General features: G+C 34.1%; 3 protein-coding genes across 3 annotated transcripts; all 3 read right to left on the bottom strand.

The window, feature by feature from the left end:
• Positions 1–1,681: 1,681 nt before the first annotated feature.
• LOC110707417 (transcription factor bHLH101-like) lies at positions 1,682–4,175 on the bottom strand. Its single transcript, XM_021885445.1, has 3 exons — positions 3,478–4,175; positions 2,627–2,995; positions 1,682–2,052 (listed from the first exon to the last, which is right to left on the bottom strand). The coding sequence occupies exons 1-3, from the start codon at positions 3,811–3,813 to the stop codon at positions 1,954–1,956; spliced, it is 804 nt and encodes a 267-aa protein (XP_021741137.1). The 5' UTR covers positions 3,814–4,175; the 3' UTR covers positions 1,682–1,953.
• Positions 4,176–9,873: 5,698 nt separating this feature from the next.
• On the bottom strand, positions 9,874–10,269 carry LOC110707461. The gene has a single exon (XM_021885473.1). The coding sequence runs from the start codon at positions 10,267–10,269 to the stop codon at positions 9,874–9,876; it is 396 nt and encodes a 131-aa protein (XP_021741165.1).
• Positions 10,270–11,280: 1,011 nt separating this feature from the next.
• Positions 11,281–13,504, bottom strand: LOC110707462 (transcription factor bHLH101-like). Its single transcript, XM_021885474.1, has 3 exons — positions 13,169–13,504; positions 12,042–12,410; positions 11,281–11,394 (listed from the first exon to the last, which is right to left on the bottom strand). Exons 1-3 carry the CDS (start codon positions 13,502–13,504, stop codon positions 11,281–11,283), a joined length of 819 nt encoding a protein of 272 aa, XP_021741166.1.
• Positions 13,505–25,947: the final 12,443 nt, after the last annotated feature.

The following is a 25,947-nucleotide window of genomic DNA, read 5'->3' on the forward strand; positions in this document are numbered from 1 at the left end:
TCATTCCAAAAGAAACAAATACCCCCTGACTTCCCTCTACTAGAAACACCAAAAGCACTCGAAAAACCAATCCTCCCTTTTAAACCTTCCACATCAATTTTACTGATCATAGTCTCCGAAATGAACACCATGTCAGGGGCATAGAGATTACTCCACTTACGTAGTCTACGAACTGACCAGGGGTTGCCCGTCTCGCGGCAGTTCCAGCAAAGTAGACTCATTGTTCGCGTTGGGGTTGGTTTAAGCCAACCTCCGCCATAATATCATCTTGGTAATCTAATCCTGCAAACTTCATTTTTTTTCTATCCTCCAAGCCACTTGGTTCTTGATTGGTTAGCAAGGCATTAGCCCCTCTCTTTTGCCACGTAGTTGCATCTCCACATCCACCTTGTCTCCCCACACCCACTTTAGTTATTCTTGTAAACGCTCTCCCCCCACTAGGCTTAGGAGAAGACTCCTTAGCTGCTGCAAATGTAAAGGTTTGGTCGGGCGCCAACACCTTATCATACCCTGTAGCTTTCTCACCCAGTAATATCTCATCTCCTGCATTCAGTTCCACCACCATTTCTCCCCGCACATCTCCCTTTTTCCACCCATCCCCATCTTTATTTTCCCCTGTTATGGCCAAGGACACAATTTGTTCATCTCTGGATTTATTAACACACTCAAATTGCTCTTCCACTTCCTTCGTCCTAAACAATTGGCGTTTGCCCTTGGTTATGTTCTCAAGCTCCTCCACTTCATTTGCTCTACCCTTTCTCGGCAAGGCTCGAAGAAAAATCCCCCACCCCAACCGCTTCTCCTTCTCCTCCTCTGACACAGCCATACAGTCTTTCTCCGAGTGCCCAATTACCCCACAAGCAAAGCAAAAATACAGCAACGGTTCATATTTGAATTCCACCTTTATCTCATTCCCGCCTCTATCTCGAACTCTCTAGTATCTGCGCAAGGGTCCATCCACATCAATCATGATGCAAACTCTCCTGTAACGGTTCAAGCCAAGGGTGTCTTCCTCCAATTCAATTAATTTTCCAAGCCCAGTAACTAAAGCCTTCACATAGTCGTCTGATCAACAATTGAAGGGTAATTTACCCACCCTTACCCAGAAGGGGTTGAATTGCAGATTAACATGGTCGGGTTGTTCATCCCCTCGCACTTCGTTTAGCACCAGCAGATGGTTATCCCAACATCACGGTCTCCCTTTGAATACTTTCTCCTTATCACGCCAGTGAAAGAACTGGAAAGCATACAAATTAGGGCTCAAAGTTCTAATAATCAGCCCCTCAGACAGAGCCCAGACCTTCAACATCGTTCGCTTGAAAGCCTCGACATTGTAAGTGCGAGCAGTATACAATCGCCCTACCAAAATCAGCGCAAGGTTTTCTTTAGGTTTTGTACTATCAATTTGTCCTTAATCCATCACACTACAATCATCATCATTCAATCGCAAAGAGGAACACTTCTCAATCAGGTCCTTGGCCATAACGTCGGAGCGCAATCGTTCGTGACAAAGGTCGATCCTTTTTCGCAAGGGAGCAAACCCTATCTTTCGAGGTAGATTTTGGTTACAAGTATATACATTTAAACTTGGAACTTCACGATAAGTGATACTTGAAGACTCATTGTAGGTGAGGGTTTAGGTTGTGTTATAAGTCAGATAAGCATTAATAGCTACGTGCAAGTAAAATTATTTGTGACCTTTTGGGCTGCTTAAGGTCATGTACATTAAATAAATTTCTTCAAAAGAGTTTTGTAATTTCTCATTAAAAATACATCACATATGATGTGTTATTCTTGCTTGAGTAACTTTTAGATCGTAAAGGTTTTAGTCAATGAACTTCCAAAATTCCAATGTTAATGTGATAAGAATTAGATTCATCAAAAATCCTTCAATCACAAAAGGTTAGATCGATATTTAAACAAAACTAAAATTAGGGCAGTTCTTCAATTTTGCTAGGAATATACATGCATCTGCATCATTTGTTGCTTTTGAAGCTGGAACATCAGTGCTTCATTCAACTTTTCGAAGTTAATGTTGCAGTTTCCTTGTATCTGTTACACATAATATACACACATAACTAACAAACATAATTAACATAATGCTCATGGAAGTATAATTAACCAATAGATAATCAATTAAATTACTTAATATATTTAAACTAAGATATACAGTATACATGGTTAAGGGTAATGCATCAAAAGAGTGCCTAATATTTTTTTTGGCTAAGAATATTCTGATTAAGATAATGTTATGTTACAATTATTACTTAAGAAAAAAAAAATTAAATTTCCATTGCAGTGTACTAAACAATAATATATAATTTTAATCTTAATTGTAAGATGAAACTTAGGAAACGGACAGGAGACCCGTCCCCACTAGGGCACTAGGTTTTTTTTATTTTTAAATATGAAGAAATAATGTGGTAACTTAGATACGTGCTGAATTTCTTTACTCAAATCTCTAATAAATTATAAAGAAATAAAAATTGATCATTTTCAAAGTAAAATCGTCCTAATTCCACCACTAACTATGTTTATAATTAAGTTCACAAACTAAAAGACTTAATCCCACTAAAATAAAATTCACAATATAGCATGAGAAAAAGGGACAAACTTAGTAACTTACCCACAAATGTATATTGTAAAAAGTCGTTCCTCCAAAGGATTGAAAAGAAGAAACGTCAAGAACAAGATAACCATTTTCCTCAAGCACCAAAAGCACTTCAGAGATTGATATTCTCTCAAATACTGATATTTGAATCACCAATTCTTTATCACCCAATTTATTTGAAGAAATCGAACACGACGACGTCGTGTTTTTAATAATGCATTTGTTTGGGTTTTCCTCTTGAAGGGTTTTCCTAGCATTTCCTTGTAATATTGAAGTTTTTGATAGAAGATTTTCCTTTTTATGAATTAGATCCTCCACTTCTGTTTGTAGTTGAGGTATATACTCAAGCACCCGTTCAACTGTTGCTGGAATGCTTAATTTTTTCTGCAACGAATTTAAATATTTATTATTTGCGTATTAGAAAAAGGTCACCATTACACTATTTTTTTCAATAATATGACAAAATCTCAATTTTTGGAAAGCATATTATATATAGTGAACAAATTGAACCTCGGATATAAATGTATTATTCTTATATAGGCCGTGTATAGTTTTAGGAGGACATTTTGACCCAAAGTTTAATTTTAATTTCATTGGTAATATATAGATACAGAGTATTAAATAATGTACGAGTAAATTAACTTTCAAACTTCATATTTCTTTATTGGTTCAAATTCTTATAAAAGAAAAAGTGAAAAACTAGAAATTAAAATATATGAGGAAGGATAGTAAAATCTAATTAATAGAAGAAAATTAAACAACAAAAAATGAGAAAATTAACTTATAAAAGATTTTCCTTCCAACCTCGAAGTGCAAATAAATACGAGAGAAATTAATATACGGAAAATAAGAAAGTATGTACATACCCTTTGGTCATTTGTAGGAAGCAAAGAACGTAAAGAGGAATACATATTATTGATCTTCTTTCTTCGATCTCTTTCACTTGCATTATGATTAAGCTTCTTCGATATCGAGGGATTATTATTAAATTGATCTGTTGAACTTGTACCTTGTGGTGATTCACTTCGCTTAGCTTGATCACTAGACATTTGATTATCTTCGTAATCTGGAGTTTGTGATGATGATACATTAGCAAGAAATATCGAATCCAAATCGAAGTTATCAAAAGGTTGTTTTGTCTCTAATTCTAAGGGATAATCCCAACCTAAATTAGTAGGACATAAAGAAGACATTGCTAACATTTTTTCAGGTAATATAATTTACTTAATAAAGGAAATAAGAATCTTTTGAGTACAAAACAAAGTAATTTTAACTCAATTTATATGACCATTATAAGTGAACATACTAGTAATTTTATATTAAGGTACTATTTAAGGAATAATAATGTACAAAAAAAATTACTTTCTCCGTCCCTTATTTATTTATATGCCTACATCTCTTTATTATGTGAGTACTAAATATTAGAAATAGGCATATAAATAAGGGACGAATGGAGTAATTAATAGATGGTGAAACAAGGAGATTCAATTAATCTAATGCTAGGCTTGTATAGACTTGCGATGATTTAATTTAAAGAAGGATTAATTAAGAGATAAAATATAGATTTAACTTATAAAAATCATTACTGCGCGTGTTAGGCTCGTGTATGTCTTAAGAAGGCTCGTGAATTATTTATTTAATATCATAACATCTTAGGTGTAATAGCATATTCTTTGGATCTTTGCTATTTTATGTGAATAATGTCTATTTGATGTTTTTTTTAATCTACAAAAAATTAATGAATTTGCGAATACATTAATACGTGTATATGTCACTTTGAAGACCTAATAAACGTAATTTAATTTAATTATTTAATTAATAAGACAAACCGGCTAAGTCCTACCAGGGTGGCATATGTTGTAACTTCAGTTAAGTCAGATTAATTACTTGGTTCGAATCAGTTTTGTGGAATTAATTAGTGGAACATTAAGGATAAATATGTACATATGATGTAATCGTACATGTTTGGTTATTATTGGACAACCGGTTAATTAAGCTTCTATGTGACAATGTTTCTGCTTCGTATCTTGTTCAAAATACGTCAACATTGATTGTTGATTGCTTGTGTTATATGTACGGATTACTTACTTAATCACAATTAGTTGTTGACATTTTTATAAAGAGTTTGTCTTGTCAACTTGCTAATGAGTTTTTAAAATCCAATCTATACGTGGTATATGTACATATGGTATAACTGTTTTTGGTTATTCGACTAAAGCTTCTTTGTGACAATGTTTATTTTCATCCTATTATCTTGCTACCAATTTAACTTAACATGATTTTTGAAGCAAACATACCAAAATGGAATATCATTTTATCAGCTCATGGTGATAAAATGGAATCTACTTTATTTTAATTAAGAAATAGGTCATTCTAAAATATATTATTTAAATTTTAATCTTTTGATATTGCAAATTATACGCATTTTATAATTCCTAATTAACAATAAGCGTAATTGATTAATGATCAGCAAATAAGTTCTATTGAAACTAATAATGATGACAAAAAATGTAAATAAATCAAAATATATGACTGGACAGACGATATCTAAATTTTCAAAATTTGGCTAATTCTACCCGACCTACACAAACTTAAGTAATTGTAATAAGTCTTGTGTACAACGGGTGTACATTAATTTTATTGTAAAACGGTCGGTTTGAGCGTAACCTTAACTATTTATATGGTAACTTTAACCACTTAAAAGGTAACTTTTAATTTGTCGTTGTTTTGAATTTTATTTTAATGTGTAATTTCTTATAGATACGTGATTACATAATATAAAGATTAATATGATTAATTTAATACATTAAAAGTTTTTTGTAAGATAAAATTTATTAATAGAAATAATAATAACTTTAGCAATACAAAGAGGAACTTTAAGTACTTTTAACATAACTTTAACCCGTTTTACAATAAATTAACGTACATCCGCCATTTTGAAGAATTTGTGAAGTAATTGAGTTTGAGCATTTAATAGATAAAATAAAAAATGAACGGAAAAAATTCGACAATTCTGAATCCTAACAGTACATATCCTAAAGTTGATGAAACTAACAGCTCACTTTTTAGTTCTTTCATCACCTTATTTTCTTCAAAACTTGTTGCTACCAATAAGGAAGGCGTTAATGTAATGGAAGGAGTATATGTGTTAAAATGTTTCTAAAGCTAAATTTAATAATATTTTTCATACTACATTATTTAAGGATATTTTTAAAAATTATTAATGCAATTGTCAACTTAGCTTGTCAATGCAAATTATAAATGTAGAAGAGATTCTCTTTGATACCTATGACCTCAACATGATTCTTTATTAGGGTGCATATAGTGTAGTTTACAACTTCATTTCCAAAAACAATGGAATATATTACCAATAATATTTACTATTTTAATGGTAATGTAAGAGCTTGTGCCATGCAGTACGAAAGGACTACACTAGCACGTGCCTCACTAATGTAAAGATCAACTAAAATTAAAGACCTCTTAATTAAATTAAAGGATAACTATTTTGTAGATTTACATTAGCGGATGAACTTTTAACTAAGGCAGTAGAATTGTGTAATTCTCCTTAGTTGGAGTATTCTCATTAACTAAATATATATTGGTGATTACAAACCCAATTACAAGAATACAATATTTACTAAATTACACTTAGATATATCTTTACAGAATATTAACAAGATAATAGTAACCTATTATCTATCACACCCTCGTAGTCGAAGCGGGAGGAGGTAGAACGCTGGGACTGGATCTGAAGTCTAAAAGTAGTTGTCGCGGTAAACCTTTTGTGAAAATATCCGCATACTGATAAGAAAAAGGAGCATATGGAGTACCTTGATATGACCAAGACCGACCTTATCACGTATAAAATGAATTTCCTTCTCAATGTGATGTTTGGTACGATGATATTGAGCCGGATTGCAAGACAAGTATACGGCAAAAATATTATCACAATAGACCAAGGAACCCGTTGAATAGGACAATGTAGCTCTAGGAGAAGATTCCGGAGCCAACAAATTTCGGCAACGACATTAGCGTCACCTCTATATTCTGCTTTGGCACTGGATCGTGACACAGTAGCCTGTCATTTTTCAGACCAAGAGACAAGATTATCACCCAAATAAACAATTACCCGGAAGTGGAGCGCCGCGTGTCCGGGAAACCGCACCAATCTGCATCTGTGTATGAAATAAGTCTCAAAGGAGAAGAACGATATAAATGTAGACCATGATCCAAAGTGCCTTTGATATATCTGATAATACGCTTAAGAGCGTTAAAATGAGGTTCCCGAGGAGCATGCATGAATAAACAAACCTGATGAACAGCATAAGCAGTCAGGTCTAGTGAAAGTCAGGTACTGGAGTGCACTGACAAGGCTCCTGTAAAGAAAGGGATCCTTCATTTGCTCACCATCGTGGAGCCCCAAGCTTTGACTTAGTATCTACTGGTGTAGCAATCGGTTTACAATTATCCATCTTTGCCTTGTGAATAATTTCCTCTACATATTTACTCTGACCAAGAATCATAGAATTTTTGGTATGGCTCACGGAAATTCCCAAAAAACAACTTAGCTTTCCCAAGTCAGACATAAAGAATTCGGACTTAAGAAGAGCAATAATATCACACTTGAGTCTTTTGGAAGAAGCTGTGAAAACAATGTCATCAACATAGAGTAATAAATATGCTACATTTGCACCGTGGCGCAGAATAAAAAGGAAATTATCACTTTTGCTCCAAACAAATTAAAGCCAATATGCAAGTAAGAGATAAGTAGCAAACCGTTGATACCAAGCCCGAGGGGCCTGTTTAAGGCCAGAAAGAGACTTGCGAAGACGAAAAACATGAGTAGGAGCATTGGGATTCACAAATCCCAGAGGTTGATGCATAAATACGGTTTCTTTGAGATCACCACGAAGAAACGCATTTTTGACATCTAACTGATGGATAGGCCAATCTCTCCCCCATAGCAATACTCAAAACAGTACGAAAAGTTGTCGGCTTCACCACAGGACTAAAAGTCTCATCACAATCAACACCAACTTGTTGAGACTTGCCATTGACAACAAGTCTCGCCTTATGTCTCTCCAATTCACCATTTTCCCTGTACTTGTGTTTAAACAACCACATATAACGAATAATATTCACCCGTTTCGGTCTGGGAACAAGATCCCAAGTATGCTGCTTAGTTAGAGCATTAAATTCCTCATTCATGGCACAATTCCAATTATGGTCAAGCATGGCTAATTTCGGACTTTTCGGTAAAGGAGAAATAGCATGAACCGTAATATTAACTTAATATTTGGGGTTCGGCTTGAAAACACCACTCTGGGCATGAGTGGTCATGGAGTGTGTGAGTTGGATAATGTGCAATGATTGAGGAGTGTGGACCAATGTAGGGGTAGCAGGGATCCGAATTGGATCGAATTGGGAGAAGTTGGGCTGCTGGGTGATGTTAGAGGAGTGGGCAGGAAGGGTCCGCGGATGGGCTGCGGTGTGTTGGGTCTGGTCGCGGCCCACCTGAGGTGTGGACTGTGTATTGCAGGAAGTAAGAGGTGAGTTTGGCAGGTTATTTTGCGGAGCTGGGCTTGCTAGGTTAGGTGTGGGTTGCGTGTGTGGGTCAGTGTGGGATTGATGTTGCAAGAACATGGGGTAAAAATCAAAAGTGTTATTTGTCTCCAAAATATCATAATCATTTTCCCTAAATTGCTGAAGATTAGAGAAAGGAAAGTGGTCTTCAACAAAAATCACATGACGAGAAATAATTATTTTATTTGAAGAAAGATCATAGCACAAATAACCTCTATGATTGGACAGAAATCCCAAGAAAACACACGGTTTAGACCTAGGGGCAAGCTTATGGGGTGTCGTGGCACTTAAGTTTGGGTAGCATAGGCAACTGTAAATACGAAGATGATCATAGTTAGGAAACTTACGAAAAAGAATTTCGGTTGGAGTGTGATTTTGTATGGTTGTTGATGGAAGAATGTTTAGAATGTAAGCAACCATATGTATCGCATAGACCCAAAACGAGGGAGGGAAGGAGGCACGGAAAAGGAAAGTATGAGACATGTTATTTATTGTGCGTATAATTCTTTCGGCTTCGCCATTTTGAGAGGAAGTGTTCGGGCAAGAAAAGCGAAAAACCATGCCATTATTTGCACAAAATTTGTGAAATGGGGAATTGTCAAATTCACAACCATTGTCACTTTGAAAGGTTTTGACGTCCCTTTCAAATTGAGTTTTAACATATATATATGCTCGGAAATTAAGCAAAAATATCATAGACTTGAGATTTATATTTAATAGGAAACACCTTAAGAAAATGAGATAAATCATCAAGCAACACAAGATAGTATTTGTGACCCAATTTGCTAGAAATAGGAGATGTCCATAAATCCATATGAATAATGTCAAACAGGTAAAAGTAACAGAAGTAGATGACTTGAAAGAAAGTCGTACATGTTTGCCCAATGGATAAGAATAGAAAAAATGAGAACTATTTCTTTTATTACAACAAATTAAATTTTTGTTTCTAAGAAGATTAAAAACTGGTTCGCCGGGGTGCCCAAGTTTATGATGCCAAACAGAAGCAGAAATTGCAACTAGAGATGCCATTTTGAGCGGAAGAAGTTAAGAATGGATAGAGGTCCCTCACACTATTGCACCGAGCTAGAGTTGTCCCCGAAAGAAGGTCCTTCACAGAAAAACCGAGAGGGTCAAACTCGACAGAAACAGAATTGTCACAAGCAAATTTTCTAACAGAGATTAAGTTTTTAATAATGTTAAGAACATATAAGACATTCTTAAGGTGGAAAGGTGGATTAGGTGAGTGAGTAGTGGTTGTGCATAAACATAGACAAAAATACGTTTGCCATCACCAACAAAAATATATTGAGGAATGCTCAAATTAAACAGTTTAGAAAAGTCACCCAAATCTCGAGTCATATGAGAGGTCGCCCTCGTATCCATATACCACCCGTTGTCGGGAGATTGAAGACTCATCGAATTGTAAGCTTGACCCAAATCAGTAGGGGACATAGGTAGGCCGTAACCGGGTGGAGCCAGTCCAGCGTAGTATGCCTGATTTTGGTCTAGGCGTGGGCCCAGGATTGATTGCTGCTGCCCACGGTATGCAAACTGAGGAGCTGGGCTAGTGGAAATGGGCATTAGGGAGAAGCCCACTGACCCTGCTGCTGGGGCGCCCAACCTTGCTAACTTCCCCACAGAGGGGCCTGCTGGGCCTGATTGCTGTTGGGCCCAGTAGCTTATTGCTGCTGATTATTGTTGTTGTTGTTTCCGTGACCTTTCCCACGACCCTTTCCCTTGAAATTGCTGCCACGGCCTTTGCCTCGACCCCAACCACTACCGCCATGCTGCTGTGTTGACGAGGCTGGAGCTTGAGAGTGTTGGGCCATAAGAGCATGCTGGTCGGATTCGTCTTGTTTATTTTGGCGATGAGTTTCCTCCAAAATGAACATTAACCGTGCTTTATTAAAGCTTGGAGTTGGTTTGGATTGAGAAACAATGGCAGCCACGGTATCGTATTCGCCCTTGGTGAGGCCCGCAATGAGTTTCATAAGCATCTTACGATCGAACATCGGGCAATCAACAATAGCAAGTTGATCCGCAAGAAGCTTAATTTGCTTACAATAATCAGTCATGTTAACAAAATTTTCAAGTTTTGTTTTTGCAAAATGTTCCTCCAAATACACTGCCCTAGTATGCTTACTTGTTATCATGAAATATCTCCTCAAGCTGGGTCCATAATTTGAGAGTCGTGGCACCCGGTTTCATGATTGTGTGAACGAGGTCTTTGGAAATAGTGCCATAGATCCGTTGTTTCACAATAGCATCTAATCTCTTCCATGTAGCATCATTGATCTCCTTCAGACAAGTTACTTTAGAGTCAATGTGGTCTAGAACATTGAAAGCACATGCCGTAATTTGAAAGAGTTCAACGCACGTTGCGTATTGTCCCTCCTCATGATCAAGACTGACGCACACGTGATTTTTGATGTTTGAAACGGCAAAAGCCGGATGGAAGGTGGGTATGTTTGGGGGAGGAGGAGGAGGAGGGGGTACATCATCATCACCGGCCATGGTACGGATTGAAGGAGGTGATGTACGGTGGTTGTTGGTGGAAAACGGCTAGAGTAAAGATTGAGTAGGGTTTGGAAAAAGAGAGAAAAGAAAAGAAAACCCTAGGTGGAATTTGATACCATGTAGAATTGTGTAATTCTCCTTAGTCGGAGTATTCTCATTAATTAACTAAATATATATAGGTGATTACAAACCTAATTACGAGAATACAATAATTACTTTTTTTTTTTGAGAAAAATACAATATTTACTAAATTAGAGTTAGATATATCTTTACAGAATATTAACAAGATAATAGTAACCTATTATCTATCAAAGGCAATATTAATACATGTGATCAGATCAAAGTATCAAACTAAACCAGAAAAATTCATATTAAAGAATCAAACTAGATCACCTTAATTTTCAGGTGAATAAAAATTCTAAAATCTAAAGTGATGTGTTTATATCAATTATATGTATGATTGGAATTCAAGCAACTCTATAATATCCAGTAGATAATTGCTCTATAGGATATAAATTTCCTGTTACAATTTACAAAAGATCGATCGACCGTTCGAAATGAATAAACAACTACGCTACGAATATAGGTATTATTTCCATCTGCATCTGCAATTGTTGCTTCTGTAGCATAGATAACAGCGTTTCATTCAACTTTTCAATGCTTACAACATAGCTTCCTTCCATCTGCAACACGAAAATGCACAAAGTTTAAGGCTCTTGATTTATAGAGATAACTTAAATGCAATAATATATATTGTGTATTTGTGTATAATACAGTTAATCATCATGATGCTTTTATTTTTTATTTTTTGAGAGGTTAATAATAAAAAAAATAAAAAAAAATAAAAATACTTATTCCTTTAAATCCCTTTTATAGTATTTGGAGTTTTGAATTATTTATTGACAACTAACATTTTTTATATGTTCTCATTTTTTATCCTTTTTTGAGTTACATACTTACATGTATTCTGTATATAATAGACGATAGCCAAATTACAAAGTAAATAAAAAGAAAATTGCGATTTCCCATTAACAAGACAAATTTAATGTTACAATTGGTTGTATAAGCTAAGGGAGGAACTTAGAGGATAGGTGAAAGCCTAGGGCTCCCCCGACCCCTAAATTAAAATAGAGAAAGATTGCTAAATTTTTTGAGATTAGGTTAAAATTTTCATTTACCCCGCCTTCAAATTTTTTAAAAAAATTACGAGTAATTTGTAATATAGCATGACAAAAATCATTTTTCTTTTATTATATGGCCTGAGATTCAAAAAAAAAAAAAAAAAACAAAACAAAAAAAACAAAAAAAAAAAAACCCCCGTAAAACTTACCCACAAATGTATATTGTAGAAAGTTGTTCCTCCAAAAGATTGAAAAGAAGAAACATCAATAACAACATAACCATTCTTCTCAAGATGAAGAAGAACCTCGGATACTGATATTCTCTCATATGTTGATATTTGGATCACCATTTCTTTATCACCCAATTTATTTGAAGAAATCGAACACGACGTCGTCTCCTTAGTTGTGCATTTTCTTTTGTGCTTTTGTTCTTGGATAAACTCTCCTGAATTTCCTAGAATTGCTGACATTTTAGATGTAAACCCTTCCTTTTTATGAGTTAGATCCTCAATTTGCTTTTGTAATTGAGGTATATACTCAAGCACTCGTGCTATTGTCGATGGTATGCTTAGCTTTTTCTGTATTAAAATAGAACATAATTAGAAGAAATTAGTGTTTAATTTGTAAAGAAATATTATTTTCACAATATTAGATTAGCCGTTAAGGGCATTAACCATTTATTAATTTTGCAAGTGCTTATGATATGGAAAATAAAGTTGTTGAATAACATTTAGCAAGCATTATCATGAACAAACGCGAGAAAATAAAAAGGGTTTTGCCACAAACCATAACATTTGTAAATTACGTACTCATCTCATTCTTTTTTGTTCTACTCATCACTTGCAATTTGTGCGACCTCTAACATACATTTTTGACCAGTTATATTTTTAATTATTACATAAGTTTTATTATGAAGTAATCGGATTCCCTGCATTAAAACTATTTTAACAAGATTACACATAACAAGTTTTATTTGTATATAAATAGCAATTGATAGTTAAAGTTTTAAGTATATATAATCTAATGAATATTAGGAGAGTAGAACTAAAAATAATAAGGGTCGTAATACATAGTATTAAATAGGATTTTCAAAATGTTATCAATTATGTTAGGTATTATATTAAATTAAAAAAAAAAATTATTGTATATGTCCTATATATACTGTTATTAATAATAAGACTATATAAGTAGTTAGTGAGTTTACTTTTAGTCTTTTAATTAAAGATATGTACAAAGTTTTTTTATAAGTTGAAGAAGACAAGAATAAGATTTTTAAATAATAAAATAAAACAAGTACATTGATTTTATTTAGAAAATAAAGAAATTAGGTACTCACCCTTTGATCAGTTGCAGGGAGCAAAGCACGTAGAGAAGAATACATGTCATTGATCTTCTTTCTTCGATCTCTCTCACTTGCATTATGATTAAGCTTCTTTGATAACAAGGGATTATTATTATCAATTTGATCTGTTGAGCTTGTACCTTGTGGCGATTCGCTTCGCTTAGCATGATCACTAGATACTTGATGATTATCATCACAATCATCTTGAGCTTGAGAAGAAGAAAAATTAGCAAGAAACATAGCATCGAAATCGAAGTTATTGAAAGCTTGGTTTGTCTCAAATTCTAAGGGATAATCCCAACCTAAATTAGTAGGGCATAAAGGAGACATTGCTAACATTTTCAATAAAGATTTTTATTTCTTTGATTTAATTCCTTTAATCTTTTTTAGTTCTATGTATACCTATAATTAATGTTTAGTTGAGTTCTACTATATATATGTCATTGATAAATTATATGCATGTAATTATTTATTTGAATCATATGACAAGTAGGTCGAAAGAAATTAAGTGGGATAATAATTTCTATGATTGACTCGTGTATTATTGTGTTCATTATTCATCATTTGGATTAAATTAGAATAAATACAAGGATTTGAATTAATAATATGATTTCTAAGTGCTTCAAGCTCGTGTATTTCTTTAACTGGCCCATGCATTATTTATTATTTATTTTTACTTTTTAAGAAAAAATTAATTTATCTTACTGTTCTTATCGTTTAGATGAGATGTAGTTTCTATGAAACTATGACTATAAATATAATAAACGTAGTATATGAAATTTAATATATATTGAGTTCTGAATGTATACTAATTTAAGTATAAATTAAACTAACAGAAAATTGTTTACATTATAATTTAAAATATACAAATATACAATTATAAATGTCAGCGCTGATCAGCTTATGGAAGAAGTGAGTGCAAAATTGGTTTCAAATATTGTTTGAGACTTTTTTTTTTTTTTTCCCAAATAGTATTTTTCTTCTTGGGTTTAAGATGTTCTTTACATTATAATAAGATTTTTTCTTGAGCGTTAGATTTTTTTTTCTTGATTATAATTTACTTTATGAATATGAACGTTCAATAAGCTCATTAGAGAATTGAACTTTCATTTTTCATCAATAAGGACCTCATTACAGAAAAAACAATTATGGCTACATTGGTAAAGTTTGTTAAAGTACAGTTATATAAAAGGTCAATTTCAATGCGAAAATAGGATATTGATTATTGCTTGTGCTTTACATTGGCCCCATTCCTCCTTCCGACGTTCCAGAGCTAGAAGAAACACTGATTTAATGAGCAGTAAAACTCCCTCGGTTGTTACTAATAACTCCTTGTTTTTCAGGATGAGTGACTCTAAAAGAAGAACGTCCTGCTCCTCCGAAAACATCTGGTTTTCCAATAAATTGTATGATCCCTCCCCTAACTTTGTAGTGTGTAATCTGTTTTATGATTAGTATATTGTTGAATGTGATGTCAAAAAATAAAAACATTGGCAACATTGCTATAAAAGAGCTAGCTAGATGTTCAATAAAAAAAAAACTACATTATGTCTTTTTTTTATTTCTAATACTCGTATGAGTTTACGATAACTCTCTTATATATATATATATATATATATATATATATATATATATATATATATATATATATATATAAATTAAAAAAAAAAAAAGAAAAAAAAAACAACGTTATTTTAATTTGTATGCTAAGCTAACATACGTGTATATACCATACAACCATATATGGAAATATGTATCAAAGTGATCTCATTTTCTCACCATTATTATTTCTCTATGTCACATAGGAGGGTCAAGGGTGATCCATACAATTATCTTCAACTAGGTTTTTTTTTTTTTTTTTTTTGTTGGAGAACTAATCTTCTAATTAATTGATTAATTAATTACCATTGATTATGATTAAGATATTCGTGCCATGCAAGGTAGGGCACATGTCTAGGCGTCCAGACCTCGTTTTCCCCTATGGTCGCGCACTAGCTAGTAGATTATCAGTTAAACCTTAAACTCTAAAAAAAAATGAAAAACGAAACGAAACGAAACAAAACGGATAAAGAAACGTTGAATTAATTAATTTTAATACTACATACTTGTTATAAATAGAAACTTAATATAATAATATAATATGGACAAGATTTTGTTAGAAGATTTACCCCTGAAAGAATATATAGTTGACAAATTTAATAGTCTTTATTTTAATATTTTTTATTCTTTTTAGTTTCTACTCCATTATATGTAGAAAAAAGAAGAAAATTTTAGGCTCGTACTAATCATTGCTAGTATATTCAGTCCAGAATCATTGTTTAGACAGCTAGATATAAATTGTAATTTTATTATATCAAGCTTTCTACTACAATTAGTGGTTGTATGAGTCATAAAAGCGATAAGACTTTGGCTATATATAATATGTTAAGTGAGACTTGTTAAGTTTAATTTGCTCCACGTTGTAATGCTTTGTTTTAATTTGTTTTCTTCTTCTTCTTAATAATAATAATAATAATAACAATAATAATAATAATAATAAGATGGGAGTGGAAATGGCCTTGCTAGAAGTTCTTTGATCAAACATCTTTGTGATCGTCATTGTTGTATTGGTGCGCGGGATATCACCCGACATTCTCTTACTTCTAATTTGGGTGTTTATAATGAAGCGGAAGTTACTTTTACGCGTATGGGGATTTGGTTATGTGGTGTTTGCTACAAGACGCATACGCTTCGTACTAAGTGTCGTCATAGTACGGGTGAGATTGTGTCCCCCCCGAATGAAGGTGATGGTATTGTTCGTTTTGTGCTTTATGGTTTCTCCAAGCCACAAGCTCCATCTTCTCCACCTCGGCTTGGGCGCATGGGTGGTATGGCGCAAGATCAACATTGTGGTTTTGATGTGGCACTTCTTTATGGTTTGTTCTCTAGGGGGTTTCGCACTGTGAAGTCTATCCCTCCCAAGTGTCGATTGGGGTTTTCTCGGGTTCTGAAAGGTGCTCTTGATAAGGTGATCTCTAAGCCTGATGACATTTCTAATTGGGTCTCTTTGTTGGTGTTACCTCTTTGCACCCTTAAAACCTTTCGCCCGCGGAGTAGTCGTGAGTCTCAGTCTTCAGTGAAGCGTAGGCATCAGGAAGAGAGTATTTCCAGTGCTATTTGTTCTTGGAGTGCACCCGGTGGTAGTTTGCAGCTTGTGAGGGAAACTCTGGCAGAGGATTCTCCTACTTTAACGGTCGTTGATGATAAGGACCTTGATTTGGAAGAGCGTAATATTAAGTAGTGTCGTAGGAAAATATGTGATGGTCATTACACCGCTGCAGTCCGGGTTCTTTCTTCTTCAGGCGCAGCTCCTTATAATGACGCCACTCTCGCGGATTTACAGTCTAAACACCCTACTTCTCCAGCTCCATCCTTGCCTGATATACCTGTTGATGGCCTTCATCTCGTTACTACTTCTGATGTTGTTTTGGATCGGATTAAGAGTTTTCCACGTGGCACATCTTGTGGTAGGGACGGTTTACGTGCTCAACACCTTATGGATTGTTTGAGTGGTGCTGCTGTGGTGGTATCAGAGGAGTTAGTTGACTCTATTTCCAGGGTGGTTAATCTCTTTCTAGCTGGAAAGTGTCCTCTGGAACTAGGAGAGTATATTGCTAGTGCTCCTCTTACACCACTGGTCAAGCCTGGTGGTGGTATTCATCCTATAGATGTGGATACTGTTTGGCGGCGTCTGGTTTTGAAGGTCGGTGCTGTTATGGTTGGCCAGTCTTTAGGAAGTTACTTTAATGGTCTCCAATTTGGTGTTGGGGTTTCTTCGAGAGGTGAGGCGATTCTTCATGCTGTAAATCGGTTGATTGAGGATCGTGGTTCCAATGTTGGTCTTTCTATGTTATTAGTGGATTTTCAAAACGCCTTCAATCTAGTTGATCGTGCGGTCATGTTACGTGAAGTTCGTCTTCGTTGTCCGGGCCTTTCGTGATGGGTTGAATTCTGCTATTTTAATCCAGCTAGATTGTATTATGGGGACCACACCTTATGGTCCTCTCAGGGGGTGCAGCAGGGTGATCCCCTTGGTCCTCTTCTTTTTGCTTTAGTATTACAACCCTTGATGTGTAAAATCAGGACAATTTTGATGTATGTCTTCAGGCCTGGTATTTGGATGACGGCACTGTTATTGGTGACACGATGGTGGTGGGGAAGGTTCTACAGTTGATTATGGAGGAAGGGCCTCGTTTTGGGTTACATCTTAACGTGGAAAAGACTGAAGTTTTCTGGCCTACAGAAGACCCTCGAAGCAAGCTTATGGGTGTTTTTACACCTAATATTGCTCGACCTTTGCGTGGTGTTAAGTTGCTTGGTGGTCCTGCTAGTTCCGATTCCGGTTTTAGTGGTGAGCTTGTGATGTAGAGGGTGACCAAGACCATTGCGCTTATGGAAAAGGTTGTCATGCTTGATGATCCTCAGTGTGAGCTACTGTTACTTAAGGCTTGTACCGGAGTTTCTAAACTCTACTTTGCATTGCGTACTTGTCCCCCTAGTACTTTTGAGGCGGCTCAGCGTACATTCGACGTGGCTCTTCGATCTTCCTTGGAGTGTATTCTTACTGCTTTGGGGCCCGGGTTTGGCGATTGGCAATGGAGGCTTGCTACCTTACCATTTGCGTTTGGAGGGCTTGGGGTATATTCCGCAGGTGATGTTCAACATTATGCTTTTCTTGCTTTTCGGTTACAGTCTGCTGGGTTGCAAACACAGCTTTTACGACATGCTGGCATTATTGGTCTTGGACGAGCCTTTGAAGATGCATTGAGTCTGTTTAATGGAATAGTGGAGTCTGACATTATGAGTAATCCTAGTGAGATCGCTGCCCCTAAACTCATGAAGAAATTGGCAGATATATATTTCACAAAGGTTACCGCTTCTGCAGAATCCGCCTATTCTTTGTCTCCTCGGCAATCAGCATTGTGGAAATCGCAGCAGGGAGATCACACCTCTGCTTGGCTCGGGCAGTCCCTATTTCTAGGTTAGGTCAGACGATGAACGCAAAGACCTACCGATGTGTGTTGTGCTACAGGATGGGTGTTCCATTGTTCTCTATCTCGACGCCATGCTCTACTTGTTCTCGGGTTTTTACTGGGGATATTCGGCGATCACGCGGTGTCGTGTGCTGGTATTGTGGGTATTATACATCGGCATAATGTTGTTCGAGATACCCTTGTTGATATCTGCTACAGATCTGGGATTTCAGCAAGAAAGGAGGTTGACATAGGGTTGTCTGGAGGGAATGATGGGCCCCTCAGACCTGCTGATGTGTTACTTTATTCCTGGGATCGTGGTCGCGATGTTTGTGTGGACTTAACAGGGACTTCTCCTTTGACACATACAGGGCTATCTGACTTTATTCCTGGACGGGTTGTGGCTAATGCGGCTCATTAGAAGCGGGTGAAGTATGAAGCTAGTTGTCAGCTGTTTGGATACGGTTTCATTCCCTTCCCCTTTTCTTCGCTTGGGGAATTAGAGAAGGAGGCTGTTGTGTTGCTGAAACGGGTTCAGAGGTTCTCGACGACACAAGACATTGGGGCTCGTGCTGCAGCTCATATCTTCACTAGGGTAGGCTTTGCTATAGCTAGAGGAGTGGGGGCCCAGATTGTATCTCGGCTTCCCACTAATTTATTGTAGGTTGTAAGACTTTGTCTGCTTTTTAGATAGAAGAAGAAGAAGAAGAAGAAGAAGAAGAAGAAGAAGAAGAAGAAGAAGAAGAAGAAGAAGAAGAAGAAGAAGAAGCATGTTCTTCATCTCTCTGGTTTGTAGCTTATTTGTCTTGCATTTGTAGCAAAAGCACACATTGCAATTTAGTGAAGGCTTATAGATCCCTAAAATTTAATAAAAAAAATGATTATCAATATGTCCTGTATATATTGCAACAGAAGGTCATTAAGAAGAGTTTCTAAGACAGTTAAGCATCCTTTTATGAGATTTCTAATATGCCCAAACTATAAAACAAGTGGATGGGTGTGATTATATTAGGTGGTAGGTGGGTTAACAGTCCACGTGAGTCAGAGTTAGCTTATGAGACGGTCAAGATTTTTAAGAGAAATGTGGAGTTGGAAGGTCGAGAATGTAATGAAAATGATGAAGGAAATAAACATTCAAAGTATTGTAATTCTTTGCCTTATTTTTGTTCCAAAAAGAGGACGGGACTCTATTTTTTATTGGTCTTAAATTAAAATATTTATAAAAATAAAAATTAAACATACTCCTTTTTTTTTTTTTTGGTTGACCAAAGGGACTCAATTGTTTAACCAAGGGGACTCAATTGTTTAACCTAGGGGACTCAATTCTTTCCCTTATTTAAATAAAAACCACCGAAAACCCAAACTCATTCTAGCCCAGTTCATTTTCCCTCTGTAAAATAAATAGAGTCCCCTTTCTCCACACTTTGTAACATACATGTTTGCAGTAATAGTATTTTTTTTTAATGTTTGTTATGCACGATGATTATTATATTGAATGCACATTATATAAAATACTTATCTCCATTTTTTTAGTTGGTACGTATTCTTTTTTAGGAAGTTTTTTTTAGTTGACACGTTCTTTTTGGGTAAGATTTATACTTTACATTTACTAGCTACCCCACTTGCTTTATTAATCTCTCTCTCCTCTCCTTAATATGTGTGCCTAAATTGAACATGTCAGCTAAATAGAAACGGATGAAGTACTAGATAATGCTCGTGCGATGCCTGGGGTTCTAACTTCATACATCTATTTTTTTTTTTAAATTGTATTATAAAAACAAATTGTGTAGGCAATAATTATCAATAGATAGATTCTAAAAATATATTATAATAAATAAATATAATAATAAAATAAAAAATAAAAAATAAATAAAAAATAAAAGAAAAATAAAGAAGAAGTATAGTTTAGGAGGGAAAATTCCCTTCAAAAAAGACTTCACTTTAGTATAGAGTAATAGATATGTGTGTGTCTAAAATAAATTTCCGGATTAATTACCTTTATATTAAATAAATTAAAGTTAAATTATTGTTATGATTGTATAAATGTTATTTATATTTATGTAGAACATAATAATTCATAATTATATTTTATTATAAATATGACCATAAAAGATCAAAATAGATATTATAGACTATAAATATTTATACTGCAATAAAATTTTGTCACATATTTAGTGCATGTACGATACTTATGCACTAAAATAACCATGTTGTAAGGATAAATTGAGATATTTAGCATTTTGGATAATTATTTCAACTAGTATATATAAAGTAACGTTGGCATGATGGCAAGAATTTCAACCTTTCAAGCAATGCAATAACCGGAGATCAAGCATCCTAAGTAGCATAAACATTGACATTATATTAGCTAAAAAAAAAAGAGTTGGAAAAAATTGTTGATTTTTTATGAGTCACCTTTTTCAACACAAGCGACACAACAGATTAACCCATGAAGTCACCTCATCTAGTATAAGTGAATCAATAGCTTAACATATATAGTTGCTTGACAGCTAATAGGCAACTTATACAAAAGCTATCAAGTCGCCTCAAGAGGCGACTCCTAAAATCGGAAGCTATCGCGTAGGTGGTTGTGGAGTCGCCTCTGAGGCGACTCGTTAGGTCATTTACAAGCAACTTGCGCGATAGGGGTTTATTGTAGCAGTGATTATATGTTCATTCTTTTTCTATACAAGTATAGTGACAAGTATGTTTAATTTTTAATGCTTGTATATTCATTTTTTTTATGCATATTGATTTATTATCAGTATACTTTATGTCCATAATCATTTAACTTTAAGTTCATATTTATTTTGCTTTTATGTCTAATATTTTAATTAATTTCCTATAGCTCATAAAATTGTTGTGTTTATTTGATGAAGCAAATGGAGATATACATATCAGATCTTTTGTTAGTGTAGGTTTGTGACTTAAAAGCTAATGATGTAAGTTTTTTTATATCTTAAATATTCATTTATAAACGTGTCTTTATTTTTTAATCTTATATTCAAATATTTAATTAATTTGTTCATATTTTTGTTTTTCAGACTGATCAAATTAGGAAGCTAAGGATGAGAGATTGTGCTGAAATATACTAAAGTAGCACAAATAGAGAAGGACATAGAATAAAGATGGCTGCAAGTAGGGTGGTTTAAATTAGGACAAGTGTGGTTTTCATTTTTATTTTTTTTATAAACAAGTGTTGTTGCAAACTGTTAATACATTTGGGATTCCGTTCATATAATATTTGTTCAGTTTCATAATTTAGGATTAAAATCTAAAAAAAGTAAATATAAACATAAATTGTAAATTGTAAATGATTTATAGAATGGAACTTCATAATACTTTAACAACTTTTTGCTAAATAAAAAATTTATACAATTATTAACAATTGAAAAATCTAAAGATTAATTATCTTGTTAAACATTGTTTACATTTCATTGTAACGTGAACCATTAGAAGACCCATCAACATTAGACCCTTCATTAATTGCAATACCCCCAACATCAAATGCTATAAAAAAAAATTACAAAACATTCGTGTGACGAACTCTTCGTATTTTCCCCTTCCTTATACTAACCAAACTTAAAGGCATAATTATATCATTATACATATCATAAGCTTCTTCATCACTTCTTACTTGCTTCTTCAATAATTCTAACTCTTTGCCTTCCACCAATACATAACAATTGCATATGTACTCACTGATGAAATATAATAAATAATAGCAAATGTTAAGAAATTTTCATAATCATCACAAAATATGTTCATAATACGTGTTCATAATGTACATAATATATAATCATCAAAACATATTACAAATATAAATAATCACTCTATATGTGTTCATAATTAACACTACAAACGTTCATAATAAATAACGAAACACATATGTTTATAATAAATATATAAATTGTTCAGATATTCAACATTAAATGTACAGATTATTCATTTTAACATATTATTATTCATCAAATCAATAATTTTGAACTTCATCAATCAACTGACATTCATCTATCAAAAATTCAAGAATTGAATTAATATTCAAATAATCACAAAAAAAAAATAAAAAAATGAACATTTAGTATTTAAAAATGAACACGTAAAAAAAATGAATATGTCAAAAAAAGTTATAAACATTTAGCATATTAAAAATGAACATGATTTTCATATAGGTTCAAATTCATAGTATATAATTATTACCGAAAAATAAAGATAAAATAAACTGTTGAAATATGTTCATTTTTTATGTACTAATTGTTGATTGTCGGTGTACTAAATGTTCATTTTAAAATTCCTACGTGTTCCTTTTTTTTTTTTCTTACAGAAATTATACTAAAGTTCGATTGTAATTATCCAAACTCTAAAAAATTGAATATACCCCTTAAATCTAATCTTGATTCATCATAAAGAAATAATTATTGATTTGTAACTTGATTGAAAATCAAAAGAATACCAAAGAGAGAGAGAGAGAGAGAGAGAGAGAGAGAGAGAGAGACTACGTACAAATTTAGCAATGCAATTGATATTCATTAAAAATTATGCAATTTAATTGATATTCATCACAATTTATAAAAGTTTCAAATAATCAAACAATAAAGCATCATGATCAACGAAATCATACAAATTACAATTACAAATTGATAAAATCCAACCTCCATTTGTTTTCTTTGACCTTTAACTTTCTCTCCCCCACCATTTTTCTCTTTCCTCTTCAATAAAGCCAATTGATTGAATATGAAACTCATAGATTTATAAAAAGAGGAGTATATCCATCAAAACACGAATCACTAACTCTAAAAATTATAAAAACGAAGAAAAATCACGCGGGGAAAAATAATGTTGACAAAGGAACACTAGGAATGAAGAATATTGAGGAAGAAAGGAGGAGGATAAACAGAGCTTACGTTTTGTTACAAAATTATTGCATTTCATTAACTATGTGCTTCGTTTGGAGGTGATGCAGCTATCTTAGCTGCATAAGAATGCAGCCAAGAATTTGCGGTAATGACTCTGGCATAGCCCACTAACCCCAAGACTAGGGGTGTACACCGGTCCAAAACCGGACCGGATCTGGACCGGACCTGTTTGGACCGGGGACCTGAATTAGGTAATTTTGTGGACCGGGGACCGGACCTGATTTAACAGGTCCAGTTCCGGGCCAGACCTGAAAAATCAGGTCCGGTCCGGGTTTGGACCTGAATGGACCTGTTTTGTGATTTTTTTGTTTTTTTTTTTATTTTTTTTTTTTATGAACAAAAGCAAAGTCACCAGTCCTAATCTAATGACTCCATAAATCCTCAAAGCAGCATTCTTATTTTTATGAACTGCAAGCCATATACCAAAATAGCAAGGTTCCTATCTAAGAATAAAAACAGCTACTATAGCTTGAAGCCTTGAAAAACACATCATTTTGTTACTTTTTATTCTTATTCACATACTTGCGGTCTATGAACCCAGTAAACTAACTACTCTACTGGCTACGCTATTCCATATAGCACACTCACTAGTTGGTTGCCCAGATTCTAAACCAGAATCCCAAACAACAAAGACCAAATCAACATTACTCACTGTACTACATAGCTTTAAAACTAGCAACCAAAACAAACCAATACATGCATCTTTAAATTCAGAAACCAGCCAATTGCTGAAACAATCACTCCCCTAATTCCCTAGCCCCCAAATAATTTTTACCATTCATTATAAGCAATTGAAACAAGAATAAACATATAAATTCTCACACTTAATTTATTATTTCGAATAAAAAGTACCAAAATTATAAGCGAATACACCGGAGATTATCGGTGTGCGTCGCCTGAGAGAATGAGGGAGGTGCCGACGGTGGGTGGAGCGACAACCAACAGTGAGAATTGAGAAGTTGAGATTGAGGGAGAGTGGGAGTCACGGAGTTAATCAGTTAGGGCTTAGGGTTAGAACTTAGAAAAATGAAAGAGAAAACAGTCACCGTTAGTTTCAATGTTTCATAGTTTGATTTTTGATTTTTTTTTTTAAAATTACGATTTTCCCGTGTTTCAGGTCCGGACCTGAAAACCCCGGGTTTGGACCGGGTCTGGACCGGAACCGGAATCCTGGATTTTTAAGAACCGGGACCGGACCTGAATCAACAGGTCCGGTCCGGTCCAATTTTTGTACACCCCTACCCAGGACCCAGGCACAAAAACCAGTTATAAGATTTATAACTGTACCAATGTATTCCCATAGCATGATAGCAATGGGCTGTTTATAAAACTAAGTTGGCTGATACGAAATACATATCTGTTGGGCTTCTTTGTTTCATTATGGACACATGCAATTCCATGTGCTGTGGTTTGGTCATATGGCAGGATGACCTTCATCTTGTACTAGTTATAAGTGAAATAAATAGTGATAATTTTTTTTTGATATTAGAGAGTCACAAGGGCAAGTGATGAGAATCGATCCCAAGATATTTTGGAATCGAGAGGGGAATTCTAATCACTTGAGTTATCCCTCACTCTCAATAAATAATGATAATAAAACTGAATTTTAAGTTCAAATCTAATAATGTTGTAAGGAAAATTTGTCAATTCTATTTAATTAGCAGACTTGCCTCGTTATAAATTACTACGGATCGGAGTACCTTTTATCTTCGTTTTTTCCGAATTATGAGTAAGAACTATGAGACCTAAGTGTTTTTTTTGGTGAAGTTAGTCTAAAGATGACGTCATAATAGTAGAGAATTTAAATGACAAAAAAATGGAAAAATATAATTGTTAGGTAGTATTTAATATTTGGGGTTTTTTTTTCTGTCTTTTAAATTCAACTTCTTTGCATTTTAATAAAACTCTAATTGCATATTACGACGTCATTGGCTAGATTCATCAGAAAGTTTATTTAGGTAGCGATAGTAAACATGACTTAGTTCAATAGGCAGTAACTCGCAAAAATTAAATTAAAAGATAAGGAGGCAAGTTTTTAAGGTAATAATTGATAAATTTTTCATGTTGAAATACTAGTATTTAATTAAAAGGAATTGATATAGTACTAATCAATTAATCGTAATTAACAAGCTAAGGTGTACTTTTATTTTAGAGAGTTCATGTACTGAGAAATTCACATTGGTATTGATGTTGCGACTTGCGATAAGTGATCTCCTTAGAAATTACCCAACTTGTGCATATATAAGAACAAAATGCCTCAGAAAAACTTGAATTGAATTGTGTTGATTAATTGGGACAATTATTGGTTTTAAATGCTCATTTTGTGATATTCCATATGTTGTGTTTTAATAAGTGTTATACTTATCAAATGCGACCGTGTTTTAATAAGTGTTACACTTCTTTTTTTGGCAGCTACATGTTAATATTATATCTATCTTCTTTCATGGTCTCCACCCAAACTCACTACTACTCTTTTATTATTTCTTTCTTCTTACATTCATTATTTTTCAATAAATTATTAACCTCACTATCTTTCTTTAACAATTTTTTTAATACTCTAACTACCCCACTTATCTCTTATTTTATTTAAGTTAATTAAATTGCCTAAAACTTTATGCTGATCAAAGTGTAACACTTAATAAACATGGAGGGAGTAATAAACTCCACCACAATTAGGGTATACCATGTTTCCATCCTATGCAAAAGTGACCAAGCAAGCCCTTCAGTCCAGTGAGTTGAAGGTGAAATTAAAGGCAAACTATTCAGTTACATTTCATTTCTCTGTTGCTTAATAGACTTTCCTTACAGCTAGCTTGCTGGTAATTGTTCATAAATAAATAAGGGT

This window comes from Chenopodium quinoa, unplaced genomic scaffold (assembly GCF_001683475.1).
Source record: "Chenopodium quinoa cultivar QQ74 unplaced genomic scaffold, ASM168347v1, whole genome shotgun sequence".
NCBI classification, from domain to species: domain Eukaryota; kingdom Viridiplantae; phylum Streptophyta; class Magnoliopsida; order Caryophyllales; family Amaranthaceae; genus Chenopodium; species Chenopodium quinoa.